The sequence below is a fragment of the Excalfactoria chinensis genome, chromosome 1, assembly GCF_039878825.1.
Source record: "Excalfactoria chinensis isolate bCotChi1 chromosome 1, bCotChi1.hap2, whole genome shotgun sequence".
Lineage (NCBI taxonomy): Eukaryota > Metazoa > Chordata > Aves > Galliformes > Phasianidae > Excalfactoria > Excalfactoria chinensis.
The window spans coordinates 927,211-941,163 of record NC_092825.1 but is presented as its reverse complement, the minus strand read 5'-3'; the positions used below and the strand labels follow the sequence as shown (position 1 = coordinate 941,163).

Sequence of the window (13,953 nt, the reverse complement as noted above, 5' to 3'; positions counted from 1 at the left end):
CCTTACTGATTCTAAGTTATGCAGATGAGATGCGTACAGCTTGCAGCAGATATGGCCATCTGGGCCCTTCTTTCTTATACAAGTAAGAGAAACAATGCAAAAATAACCAGAGGAGGAATTTCATGGAGGGCAAGATGTGACTTCCCATCCAATCCCCTTACAGTGCTGCTGCCATAGAGGGCTAAAAGCACCATCACAGCCCCAAGAGCTGCTGGCAATTCATTACCTGCAATGTGATGGTGCATGAGACAGCAGGACAACCTGATGGGACACACCATGCCACATCTACACTCTCCGTGAAGTCCTGTGGGTGATTCCAAGCTGTCCACATGTGTCTCCCATCAAGTAGAGCTGTGCAGTAATGCTCTGGGGATGGATCAGCAAAAGCAGAGCACTGAGGACGGCAATTTGTGGGTTAGAACAGACTACAATACAAACGTTACCCTTCCCATCCAGCTTAAGTTCCCATTTCAGGGCAACACTACCTCCAAAACTTCTGATTTTCATTTTAATTTGGGGTGGCTGCAGAGATTTCCAGCTGTCCGGACTATACCTGCAGCCAGGGTGACTCTGTTACTCCGGCAGGAACTGCCCCCCAATACTGCAGTCTGATACATGAACAGAAGCCAAAACTTTGCACTGGTTTAACCTCGCATTTACTTTGCCTTTGAGCTGTAGAATGCAATGGCTCGGAAGATGTGTCACAGCCAGCTGAGAAACCCCTGCAGGATCTAAAGAACTGAAGGCAGGATAGGATGGATAAAAGATAAAGAGCATCACCGTGGTCTCAGGTCTGTATCCATCATCAGGGTCCCTTAAAACCAAACTTCACAGACTTACCGTGGAGGTGACTGAGAGGGAAAAAGAAATGAAGATGACAGAAAAAGGGACTGGCCGTTTTTATTCTTGGCTGTTCCAGGTTGACTTTTGTACACTGGAAACTTGGATTTCACCATCTCGCCATTTCACCAGCTTTAGGCAATGTTTAAAAAGCAGCGAGGGATTTGAATTGGAACCAAGAGGAAGGGTTTTCATCCCAGGATACTGAAAGGTGAGCACTTTCCTAATACAGATTTACCCGTAAGGACAAGCATTTGGGGCAGAGGAAGCTTGTGTTGAAAGATACAATACAAAACCTTTATCTTAACAACCACAGGGGTGAATCCCACTCCAGAGCTTCCCTGAGGTTCCTGGCAACTTCACATTTCTCCTATGGCAGACACAAAACTCTGGATAGAATAATAAACAGATAGTCCCATAAAAAGCACAGCCTCAGAAGGTTTCCTGTCCCAGTTCTACATGATATCACACTGCAAACAAACAAACAAGCAACAAAGTTGGTGTGTGGGGAATGAGCACAGCCAGAAATTAAAAGTAATAATAACAATTTGCCGGTCACCATTAAAGTGCATTCAGTTCCACCTCAGCTCTTGAACCCTGTGCTGACGCTGTTTTGCTCTGTCATGGTAGCTGCAGACAAAGGGCAAGCTACCATTCATCCTGCACAGCATGAAGGACGCTGAGAGCCCTGAGTTCTCTTGATCCCACGTCAGCCAGAGGATTTCTTGACCTTTACTGTTATTTAGAAGAGGAATTTGCTCTCATCGCAGAGCTAAGGACCTGCCGCCAGGGAGCTCCATCCCTTTCATCCCGTGGTATGGAACGTCTCATCTGGTAGGAAGATGACAATTTTTGGCTCTGCTCATAATAAACGTCACCCTGGAGGTTTAAATCACCCAAGTACAAAGCTGCAAAAGCACCTGCTGGAGCCAGAAGACTGGAGCACAACACTCAGCAGCACAACACTCCTGCTGCCAACCTCCAGAGAGGTTCCAGAACCAAGAGACAAACTCAGAAGAGAAAAAAAATCCCAAATCCCTGGGCAGAGCTCTGCTGTTATCTCTCACATGTGGGTCTATGCCACAGGGATTAGGTGTACCACTGCTTAAGGGACGTGCCCTTGCCATAGAGTTTTGTACTTTGGGCAACACTGGGCAACACATCTGCCTCTTACTGCACGTAAAAGCAACAAATAGGTTGGCTCAGTGGCTCAGAGTTAGTGGAGAAATATTCTTTGGGACCAGCTGTCTGGAAGGAAGCTCTTCCTGGGACACGCAGACAGACCTGCCTCCTGTTTGAGCTTCAAGGGGAGACATAAAGACGTCCCATAAGAACGTGACAGTACAAACTGGCTCACCTTCAGCAAGGACTGGGGGCTTCATTTGCCTTCAGCTAGAGCACACAGGTCACTCAAGACTTGTTCCTTGGCATCGACAGTTATCACTTTAGTTATTAACAGAAAGGTGGGCTCCAGCACTCTCAATTCAGAGACATGCACATCCATATACAGAGTATCACCTCCAAATCCCTTTGCAGGCAGCAGAGACAGGTGCCCCAAAGAAGCTGTGTATCATCCAAACACCGGCATCTAAAACAGGAGGGATGAATCATGCTCTGGAAGTATCTATTTCTCTCCACTGCCTGCAAAGGGAGCCTGGCTGGATCGTACAGAGATGTGTTTAGGTTGGAGACAGCTAAAATTAGGCAAGACAAATCCCATGCACAGAGCAAGCACTACAGCCTGAAACACAGCAACAGCCAAACAGAACACCCTGGGAGAGGCTGTAGCTCCAGAACAGCACTACACCTTGCCTAAGGATGTCTGTGCCCACACAATCCCTCACAGAAACGAGGCAGGGGCGTGAAGTGCTGCCTCATAAATACTATTTACACCGTTTTGCTTAAATTAAAACTCATTTCTTGCAGGGAGGTAGAAAAGAAAGAGATGGATACTTCATGTTGTGCATGTTGTGTAATCTAAAGACAGTGTCCCTCCTGGCCACCTTGGTGCCTGCTAGTTGTAGGACAGGTACTGGATTAACCTCTGAGGGATGTTGAGTTTGGCGATCTTCTCCAGCGCTCGCTGCCCAGCAGCCTTCCTCACTGTTACTCTGCAGAGCTGTGACAGACTCAGAGGTGTTTCTAAAAGGAGAAAAGAGGAGGTAAATTTAATGCTGCAGCTCAGCAGGTGGTTGAGCATCCATCTGTGCACACACTGAATCATCTTCTCTGGTCCACAGCTGCCATTCAAGACTCAAGACTGCCCTTAGTAATGTTGCACAGAGCAATGGCACATGTAGGAATAAAACCTACTTCCAGCTACTGCTTTGCTTCTCCACCTAAGGACTACATCGACTGTTTGCTCTGCTCAGAGCTCCAATAAAGTGCTTGATCCCCTTCCAGACAGCCCCAACCTGCAGCCTCCATCCCAGACATCGATGCATGCACACACACGCATGATCAAGCTCTTTGCTCTGGATGGGGCTAAGAAGCTGCTGTCCCTACAACCACATCCTCAACAACCACCAGCATCCAAGATCACCATCTGTCCTGAATTTAATGATGCAAGCTGTAAAGAAAATAACACTATTAGAGTTGTCACGGTACCGTTACAACAAGGTGCATTTAAAAGCTGCTACACAGGCAGTTCTGCCAGCTGAGTTGTCAGGGAAGTAAAATCTGACAAGGTATAACAAGTATTTATGGCATTATAGAGATCAGCCTCTTCACCCAGATCAGCTGCAGCCAGAACAGCATTGCTGCAACCTGAGAGCAATTCAGAGAGACTCCTATGAGAGAATATCAGTCTTAAGGTGCTCGCTACGAAAAGGAATGATCCACAGCCTCTCTGGGCAGCTGTTCAAGCACCTCACCACTCTTACGGTAAAGAATTTCCCCCTGATATCCAAACTAAATCTTTCCTCCTGCAACTTCAAACCATTTCCCCTTGTCCTGCTCTTATCTACCCTCATTAAGAGCTGACTCCCCTCCTGTCTGTAGGCTCCCTTCAGGTCCTGGCAGGCTGCACTGAGCTCACCCCACAGCCTTCTCTTCTCCATGCTGAACAAGCCCAGCTCCCTCAGCCTGTCTTTGTATGGAGGTGCTGCAGCCCTCTGAGCATCTTTGTGGCCTCCTCTGCACCCTCTCCAACAGCTCCCTGTCTTTCTTCTATTGGGGGTCCAATACAAGACCTGGACGCAGTGCTGCAGATGGGGCCTCCCGAGGGCAGAGCAGAGAGGGACAATCCCCTCCCTGTCCCTGCTGGCCACCCCTCTGCTGATGGAGCCCAGGATGCCATTTGCTTTCTGAGCTGTCAGAGCACCCTGCTGGCTCATGGTCAGTTTTCCATCCACCAGGACCTCCAGGTCCTTCTCTGCAGGGTTAATCTCAAGGAGTGCTCCTTCCAGTCTGCACATATGCCTGGAATACCTCTGGCCCAAGTGTAAAACCTTGTACCTTAGTGCAATAGCACTGGCAGCCACTGAATTCCCAGGGGAGGGGATCCCATTTCACTCACTTTCATAGTACTCAAAGCATTTCGCTGTGGGACTGCTTCTCAGGGTGTAATCTGATGGCTTTTTTCCTCTGTTGTCCCTTGCGTAGATATTTCCTCCAAACTCAATCAGCATTTCCACCAGATCGACGTTCTTCACTTTTGCTGCATGGTGGAGGGCTGTCTCGTGGAGTTTAGCGGCGTTCACATTTGCCCCTGAGACCAGAAAGGAAAACAAACCTGTTTATGAAAGCCTCATTTGACCCAAATATTAAGGAGTGGTTTTAAGTGGGGAACAAAATCCTATTAACACAAGTATGAGTGGCTAGAAAGAGATCCAAACCAAACACTACAAACAGGAAACCAAACTGCTGAACAAGTTCTCAGCGCTGCCAGTGCGTGAGTTTTCTTCTCTGGCTTCATTTTCCTTGTAGAGAAAAGATTTTAGTCAGTGTTACTGAGTAAATAAGCTGGTGAGTGTGAAGCTCAGAAGTGTTTCCTGAACCTGTGCTGCCTGAAGCCATTTCCAGTCACCACAGTGGAGTGCTCACACTCAAGGCAAACAGTGATGTCCTTGTTAAGCACTGGATGTGGAAGCTCGACATCGGACACTACTGCAGGATCAAGTCTTTTCTGGGGAATCAATCAGTCCAATCTGAAGGTGGGTGCCCAAAACAAGGAGCTGGAGGGACAGAAAACAGATTGGCTTAGCTACATAATTTCTAGGCAACTAACACTGAGAAAGCCAAATCCTTCACGGGCCAAATCACTTCATGGTAAGCACGGGCAAATACAAGAAGCCCAGTTCCAAGCGAGCAGCATGAAAACTGGAAGATGAAACCTGGAGTGTGTAATGCTGACTTGAAAATCCAGCAAACTCACCTAGGCATAACACTAAGCAGATCTGCCAGAGGCATGAGGTGACCTCATCTCTGCCTTTTTGCACAACATCAAACCTTAACATCTCCCTCTAAGGTTTATGTAAGGCCATACGGCCATGTCAACAAAACTGAAAGTGTGTATGCCAAGCTGCTATCACTGAAATGTTGTTCCATGGGGCCGATGGGGTTCTGATTTTCATTGAAAATCAAGGAAAAATGGAAGGAGGTTTGCCCGAGTAAGTGCCAAACTTTCCTCCTTTACCATCTTTGTCATGCTGGGAATGAATAAGCTCTTGGGCAAGAGCGTCACAGTGAGGCACCAAGAGGGAAATGCTGCACTCAATCACCCCAAGGCAAACCCCACAGCTGCCCTACCTGCCTTAAGCAGCAACTTCACACAGTCCAGATGCTCCCGGGCACAGGCCACGTGTAGGGGTGTCCCAAAATGGCAGTCATGAGCCTCCAAGTTGGCACCGACGTCTATGAGGAGTTGCACACAATCTGAGCTGCCTTTAGAAAAGGAAGATCTGAGTCAAAAGGAAGAATCCAGCTTAAATGCGAGTACATGCTGAGATCAGCCAGGAGCAGCTTGTTTAATATTTGGGGCGATGGATGCAAAATAGAAACACTTGAAAGCCAGATGCTATACCACAGGACAGAGGCTGGGAACAGGGCACAAGAAACTGCTACACCTGCATGGCATTAAGCTAGAGCTAATGGCCAAACCAACGTGATTCCAAGGGCTGGCACTGAGCAGCCTGTGGATTGCAGAGTTGGTTGCATGGCTGAATGATCCCTGGGTGGATGAGATCACCTTCAAGACCACAACAGCCTTAATTTTTCCATGTGACTTACAGCATTCACCAGCACAAAGCCTTAGGAAAAAGGCTCGACAGGAGAAAATTAAGCAGGAGCTGACAGTTTACGATGGCATCTGCAGTTTTCCTCTCTTGAGAAGGTGGTATTTTATCTACCTAAGACCTGATCCCGTGCCCGTCATGTGGGATGAAAGCACCCAACACAAGGAGCTGCTTTATTCTCCCAACTGTGCTTTGCATTCTGAGTTCATTTTCCAAGCTGCAAATAACCGTGCAAGTATAAGACCACACCAGCTTACCGTTCATGCAGGCTTCATGAAGAGGGGATGCTGTGTACAGGGGAGGGTTCACTTTGGCACCATGGGACAGCAGCACTTTCACACACTCAATGCTCCCTGAGGCACAGGCGTCACAGAGTGGAGTGCTGCCATCAATATTCCTGGCATCCACCTCCAAGGAAGAAGAAATCAGAATCATAGAATGGCCTGGGTTGAAAAGGACCACAATGATCATCCAGTTTCAAACCCCCCCTACTATGTGCAGGGTTGCCAACCACCAGACCAGGCTGCCCAGAGCCACATCAAGCCTGGCCTTGAATGCCTCCATGGATGGGGCATCCACAACGACATAAAATGCTCACTTTATGCTGCTATGGAGGAGCATCTTCTTGATACACTTTTAATTCTATTACCCCTAGCACTGTCCTGAGCTCAGGAAATAGTTGGTGACACTCCCAGCATCCTGGCTGGTGCTGTTTCTATCACTCCCAGGGTGAAATAACATCACAGAATCATAGAATGGCTTAGGTTGGAAGAGTCATCGTACCATAGAATCATCACAGAATAGCCCAGGTTGTGAGGGATCTCAATGATCATGAAGCTCCAATTCCTCTGCCGCAGGCAGGGCCATCAACCTCCACATTTAATACCAGACCAGGTTGCCCAGGGTCCCATCCAACCTGACCTTGAACACCTCCAGGGATGGATGGAGCATCCACAACCCCTCTGGGCAGCTGTTCCAGCACTTCACTTTTCTCTCTTTGAAGAACTTCCCCCAATATCCAACCTAAATCTCCCCTCATTCCACTTAAAATCATTTCCCCTTGTCCTGCTGTTAGCTACTCTTTCAAAGAGTTAAACAGTCCTTAAAGATCATCAAGCTCCAACCTCCTGCCATGCACAGGGTTCCCAGCTAATAGATCAGGCAGCCCATGGACACCCTGAACACCTCCAGGGATGTCAAAAACAGTTGCCACAGTTTAGGACGTTCCCTCTCTCCTAATGCTTCCCCATTGCTCTCCCTGTTGAACATTACAAGTGCTGCAGCTGAGCCAGCACAGCACGATGCACTCCTTGTCTGTGGCTAGTGCAAAGTCCAGCTTTGTGATGGGCTGAATATGCAACGAGGAGCACAGCGCACACATACGGAGTGCACGTGTGATCAGCTTCACCAGGTTCACTCTGAGGACAGCCAGCTTCAGTGTGTGAGATGTCACAATCTCTCTGAAGACTGTTTCAGAAGCAGATTGTTTTCTGTTTAATAGAGTTAAAGTAAGGAGAGAAGAAACTTAAGAGTAAGTGTAAATCCAATCATGCTCCCTCTCCACTCTTAGCCTTATAATCATAGAATAACAGAATCGTTTGAGTTGGAAGGAACCCTTAAAGGCCAACTAGTCCAACTTCCCTGTGATGAACAGGGATACCAACAGCTCAATGAGGTGCTCAGATCCCCATCCATCCTGACCTCCAGCATCTCCAAGGACAGGACACCCACCACTCACAGATGGAGTGAATCCAGACCCCACAAATAAGTTCAGACACCAAGACGAAGTGGACTTTGAGAGTGTAGTTTTTCTAGGTTAGTATAAAACCTGGCTCTGAGCAGCCTGATTGAGCTGTAGGTGGCCCTGTTTACTGCAAGAGAATTGGACTGGATGACCTTTAAGGGTCCCTTCCAACTCAAATGATTCTATGATTCTATGGACGTTGTCCTACAACAGTACTTGGGGCTCCTCTTGATCTCAATGCAAGATGAGAGCATAGTAACAGCGCTACAGCTACAGCACGGACCACAGAATCACAGAATAACCCAAGTTGGAAGAGACCTACAAGGATCATCAAATACAGCACCTACAGCACGGCGGCTTGGTTTCCAATTGGGTCACAACTGAGCACTTACCTGGGCCCCTGCAGCCAACAGGAGTTTGACACACTGTGTTTGCCCCCGCAGGCTCGCCTCATGCAGTGGGGTGATGGAGTCATAGGTGACGGCGTTGACGCAGGCTCCACTCTCTATCAGCTGTTGCAGCTGAAGGATTTCTCCCTGCCTGGCTGCTTCATGAACTGGGGTTCGATCAACCCAGAAGCCTGAAGAGGAAAAAACATAAATAAATAGAGATTCTGGACTGGAAAAAAAGCAGCTCTGCTGGAATAGGAACACAGGCTCATAGACTCACAGGAACATAAGATTGGGTTGGGTTGGGAAGGACCTTAAATGTTGTATCTCAACCCCTAAGGAGAAAGAGATGGGAATAATGCAACTTATTTCTTACTGTAACCCCAATCCAGCATGCAATGCTTTGCACTGGGAGCTCTCCATTGGGCTGCTTGTAATGCTGCATTTCCTTCCAGTATTTGCTTGAAGCTTTCCTCCACATACAACCCCCCCCTAAGCAGCATTCCATGAGGTTCAGATTCATCCCATTTTGTTCACACATAATCAGCACTAAGAGCAATATCCTTCACATCTCCAGCTAAAATCACTGGAAATGGGATGTTAGCAATAGGGAAAAGCACAGTGTCACCTATTTTCATCCTTCCTTCAGTAAGGTAAGCTTGTTCTCTCTGCAAAAACACAGGCCTCAGTGTTCTGCCAAAGCAGGGTTTATAGGAGCAGTCTGGTGCTGCTTGCTTTCAGGTCAATGACAACAACCATCGGCAAATGACACCTTCAAAATACAGCTCCTCCCAAACTACATCTCTGTAGAACCTGTTTCAAGGCAAGTACTCACAGCTGTGGAATGGGAGAGAAAGGGCAGAGATAAGCAGAAACCTCAGCTTACATAGCTTTAAAAAATGTTTGAGTGGGAAGAGACCCTTAAAGGCCATCCAGTCCAACTGCCTTGCAATGAACAGGGACACCTGCAGCTCCATCAGGTGCTCAGAGCCCCCATCCACCCTGACCTTGGATAGATGGATGGAGCATCCAACTCCTTTCTAGGCAACTCGTTCCAGTGCTTCATTACTATTCCTGTAATAAGCCTTTTTTCCTCATCTCTCATCTAAATCTCTCCCTGTTGGCAAACTGAGCCGGTTTCTTTGAGTCCTCTTGGGGAGACATAGGAAAACCTTGCACTTGGATTTATTGAACCTCACAAGGTTCTCCTGGGCACATTGTATGAGCTGTCTGGGTCTCTCTGGATGCCGTCCCATCCCTCAGGCATGCTGACTGCACAGCACAGCTTGATGTCATCTGCAAACTTGCTGATGTCACTGATGAAGATATTAAGGAAGCAACAGTCCCTACACTGACCCATAAGGGACAATCACTGATCTCCAACTAGACACCACGCTGTTGACCACTGCTCTCTGAGCACGACCCCATTAACCATCAAAGAGCCCACCCATCAAATCCAGGTCTTTCCCACTTGGAGTTAAAGGCTCGTAGAGTTGTTACAATTGGAAGGACCACTAAGACCACCCAATCCAACCATCAAGCCACGCCTCCGGTGCCATATCTCCATGTTCCCTGGACACCTACAGGGATGATGACCCCCCCCCGTCAGCCTGTTCCAACCCCTGATCTCTCTTTCCGAGAATAAATTGCTTTTAATACCCAACCTGAGCCCCCCTGGCACACCTTAAGGCCATCACCTCTTGCCCTACCAACAACACAGTCTCTCCCATGGGACGGTTAACCAGGGCCCCCATCGTTCCCCTCCCTTCCCTGACCCCAAATCACAACTCAGCCTCCCTCTCTCCCCACTCCATACAGCCCCGAAGACCCCCCCCCACCCCCACCCCCTACGCACTGATGTCACCCCGCAGCGAAGCGCTGCCCCCGGAGATCTCCATGGCCCCAAAAACGCCGGGGACGCTCCGCTGTTCAGCGGTCCGCCATAGAACCGCCCCACGCTCCGCCCCGCAACCGGGGGACGCTGGGAAGCGTAGTGCGGGGGGGAGGGGAAAAGGGGAACCGGCCTATGGGGTGAAGGGGATAATGGAGTGGGGAGAGGGAGGATTGGCGTATAGGGGTGTACTGATGTATGGGGTGAAGTTACTGGGGGTACTGTTGTGTGTGGGGAGATACTGAGGGGTATGGGGAGGGGGTCCTGTGTGTACTGGTATAGATGAGGTGTATGTTTGTGTCTGGGGGAGTTCTTGCAGTAAAAAGAGGTTTGGGGAGTGATGGAGGGGACAGGAGAAGCACAGAGAGTGGGTAGAAGTGGGGCAGCTGGGACGTGGTGCGTATCACATAGTGGATCAGGCATGGAGCGAGCTGCTCTTCGTCACCAGGACCAGAGCAAGTTCTTTGTTAATTAAGTCATTGATTCTATTACCTCCTGGAAGCAGCACGTCACCCACGCAACGTTGAGTGTGGAGCTGGGTTTCTGGCCCTTCCATTGGCAGATTTAATGGCTTGTATAAAGGTATGAGCTCACTTGTTTTTTTTTCTGGTCCTGCGTATGCACAGTGTTAGAGCCAATGGCCGTCCTGCAAAACGTACACACAGATAAAAACAGCAGAAATGAAAGATTGCAACAAGAAGCCAGCAAAAAGCTGAAAACAAACCCCGGATCCCTTCAGTCCCACTTGATGCACTTCCCCCCCCTCCTTTGCACAGTCTTACTCTGATATTCTTCCCTAAGTGCTGGAGCAAGTTGACAAAGAGAGAAAGGAAATGGATTCAACACCAAAAGCCACTTGGCCCTATAGGAGAGCTCCTCCCTCTGAGGGCAGGTTCCTTCACTTACCCATCAGCCACACTCCCTGCTCCTGCTCATTCTGCCCTTCCATTTTGCAGTTCTGTGGGTGTCCGTCAGGTGTTTGCTCCATCCAAGCCCATGGATGAGTCTGAAACCAGAGGTTTGCATTTGTTCTTTAGGAAGCTTTCTCAGTAACGCTTGGAAAATCAACGGTGAAAGGATGTGATTAAAAAAAAAAAATCAATTGCTTATTCGTCACTGAAAAGTGTTAATCGACGCTCATTATTTGTTGAGTCATTTCCTGGCTGGACCTTGTAGGCTTTATGGTGTGTGGGGTTTTTATTTGCCATCATAAAAACACCGTAAAACAATTGAAGTTTTATTAGAGGCTTTTGGAGGGGGGGGGGGGTAGTTTGTTTGTTTTAACAGTTTTTGGCTCTGTTCCCTCAGTGTTACTGTGCGATACCTTTAAAAAAGAGAAGTGCAGGGTTCTTTTTATCTGGGCATACCAGCAGAAATGGCCAAACACAACGGGATAACAAACATAGGCAACTAAAGCTCCCTATCCCCACTTTTCCCTTTCAATTAAGCTCTCGAGCCAACAGTTCCCAAGCCAAGGGCAAGAGGACCATCACAGGATCAGCACCATCCCAAAAGGCACCCAATCGATTTCTGTCTGTGTTTTACCCATAAGGAATCAGTAAAAATGAAGACATGGCTTTAATTTGTCCTTGTAGCCAATGAAAGAGCTTTCACACCTGGGCAGCAGTGCTACCAGCCAGCCATGGAGTACACAAACCCAATGGATTTGGCCCCGAGGTTCACCCAAACACCAATACTTAATCAGAATTACCTTCATCCACAAGCAGCCTCCTCCCATCTGTGTTCCTTCCGTAGCAGACAAAGGGGCAGTTCACACTTTGGATGGCTCCCACAAGCAGGGGAGGAAGAAGGTGATTCAGCAGGCCAGCAGTTTCCTAGCAAAACAGATAAAAGGAGTCTATGAAACCATGGTATCACTGTAACGTTGGGCTGGTTTCAGCCCAAATGGCTTCAGAAGCCAAGAAAAAGCCAAGCCTAATTTTGATGCCATATATAAGAAGTAAATCCATTTTAAAAAGAACAACCCAGCGTTTCCATGCGTTTCAATGCCCTCTGCTGTCCTCCAGTTTACATGCAGCAGGAAGAAGGGATCATCCCATGTTTGCAGGCTGGGTTCGTAGGCTTCACAGCAGCTGGGAATCCTAACGCTGCCCCACACAGTCAACAAAGATCACAAAGCTATTTGCTTTATCTCTGGCTTGTTATCTTTACACAAGGGGCCACTATCGTTTCCAGGAACTGCTGCTTCTATCTCCCTGTTGACTCATTTCATCGCAACTATTTTCTGTCTCTTCTGAGGAGGAAATGACCAACAGCGCCTGCATGTATCATTCATATATATATCTTTTTTTTGTCTGAATAAAAGTGGAAGTGAGTGCTCTGATGACTACTTCTTCATTTGAGACTTTTAAATATAACAGAAACTATATGAGTCATTCTTTCAAAGAAGCTGAAATAGCGAATTGCCAGGAACTGGGCCCACATCAAAGTTAGATCACAGGCTTTTTCTCCTACAGAGACCACAGGTGTCTACCTGCCCAAGAAGGCACAAAGAACCACTGATAGAGAAACTCCAGTTAGAAATGGCCCCAGTTCTTATATTCTTCCCCCAACCAAAAAGTGGCAGAAATTCCTTCCGATTCCTTATGCTTCCGTAACATGAAATGGGATTAGATCACCGAGAAAGGAGCTCTCACCAGAAATCCGACCTGATGTTGATGATGATCTTCAACACTGTGACACTGACCTCTGGCAAGGCCTTGAGTCAGAAGTGGCTTAAAAGTGAACTGTCACACTGTCATCCCATTTGTCTTTCTCCTTTTCTTTCTTCATAGAATCTTAAAAACATTGAGGTTGGAAAAGACCTCCCTAGTCATCAAGTCCAACCATCGACCCATCATGGCCCATCACGGAACCACTAAGGTTGGAAAAGACCTCCCCAGTCATCAAGTCCAACCATCGACCTATCATGGCCCCTCATGGAACCATTAAGGTTGGAAAAGACCTCCCCAGTCATCAAGTCCAACCATCGACCCATCATGGCCCATCACGGAATCATTAAGATTGGAAAAGACCTCCCCAGTCATCAAGTCCAACCATCGATCCATCATGGCCCATCACGGAACCATTAAGGTTGGAAAAGACCTCCCCAGTCATCAAGTCCAACCATTGACCCATCATGGCCCCTCATGGAACCATTAAGGTTGGAAAAGACCTTCCCAGTCATCAAGTCCAACCATCAACCCATCATGGCCCCTCATGGAACCATTAAAGTTGGAAAAGACCTCCCCAGTCATCAAGTCCAATCATCGACCCATCATGGCCCATCACGGAATCATTAAGATTGGAAAAGACCTCCCCAGTCATCAGGTCCAACCATTGACCCATCACCATCATGGCCCTTCATGGAACCATTAAAGTTGGAAAAGACCTCCCTAGTCATCAAGTCCAACCATTGACCCATCATGGCCCCTCATGGAACCATTAAGGTTGGAAAAGACCTTCCCAGTCATCAGGTCCAACCATTGACCCATCATGGCCCCTCATGGAACCATTAAGGTTGGAAAAGACCTCCCTAGTCATCAAGTCCAACCATTGACCCATCATGGCCCCTCATGGAACCATTAAGGTTGGAAAAGACCTTCCCAGTCATCAGGTCCAACCATCGACCCATCATGGCCCCTCATGGAATCATGAAGGTTGGAAAAGACCTCCCCAGTCATCATGTCCAACCATCGACCCATCACCATCATGGCCCTTCATGGAACCATTAAAGTTGGAAAAGTCCTCCTCGGTCATCAAGTCCAACCATTGACCCATCATGGCCCCTCATGGAACCATTAAAGTTGGAAAAGACCTCCCCAGTCATCATGTCCAACCATCGACCCATCATGG

At 48.0% G+C, this 13,953-nt stretch overlaps 1 protein-coding gene across 1 annotated transcript; it reads right to left on the bottom strand.

The window, feature by feature from the left end:
* Positions 1–639: 639 nt before the first annotated feature.
* On the bottom strand, positions 640–10,195 carry ASB13 (ankyrin repeat and SOCS box containing 13). The gene is made up of 6 exons (XM_072326505.1): positions 10,063–10,195; positions 8,211–8,398; positions 6,332–6,482; positions 5,590–5,724; positions 4,358–4,549; positions 640–2,982 (listed from the first exon to the last, which is right to left on the bottom strand). Exons 1-6 carry the CDS (start codon positions 10,103–10,105, stop codon positions 2,855–2,857), a joined length of 837 nt encoding a protein of 278 aa, XP_072182606.1. The 5' UTR covers positions 10,106–10,195; the 3' UTR covers positions 640–2,854.
* Between the last annotated feature and the right edge of the window lie 3,758 nt (positions 10,196–13,953).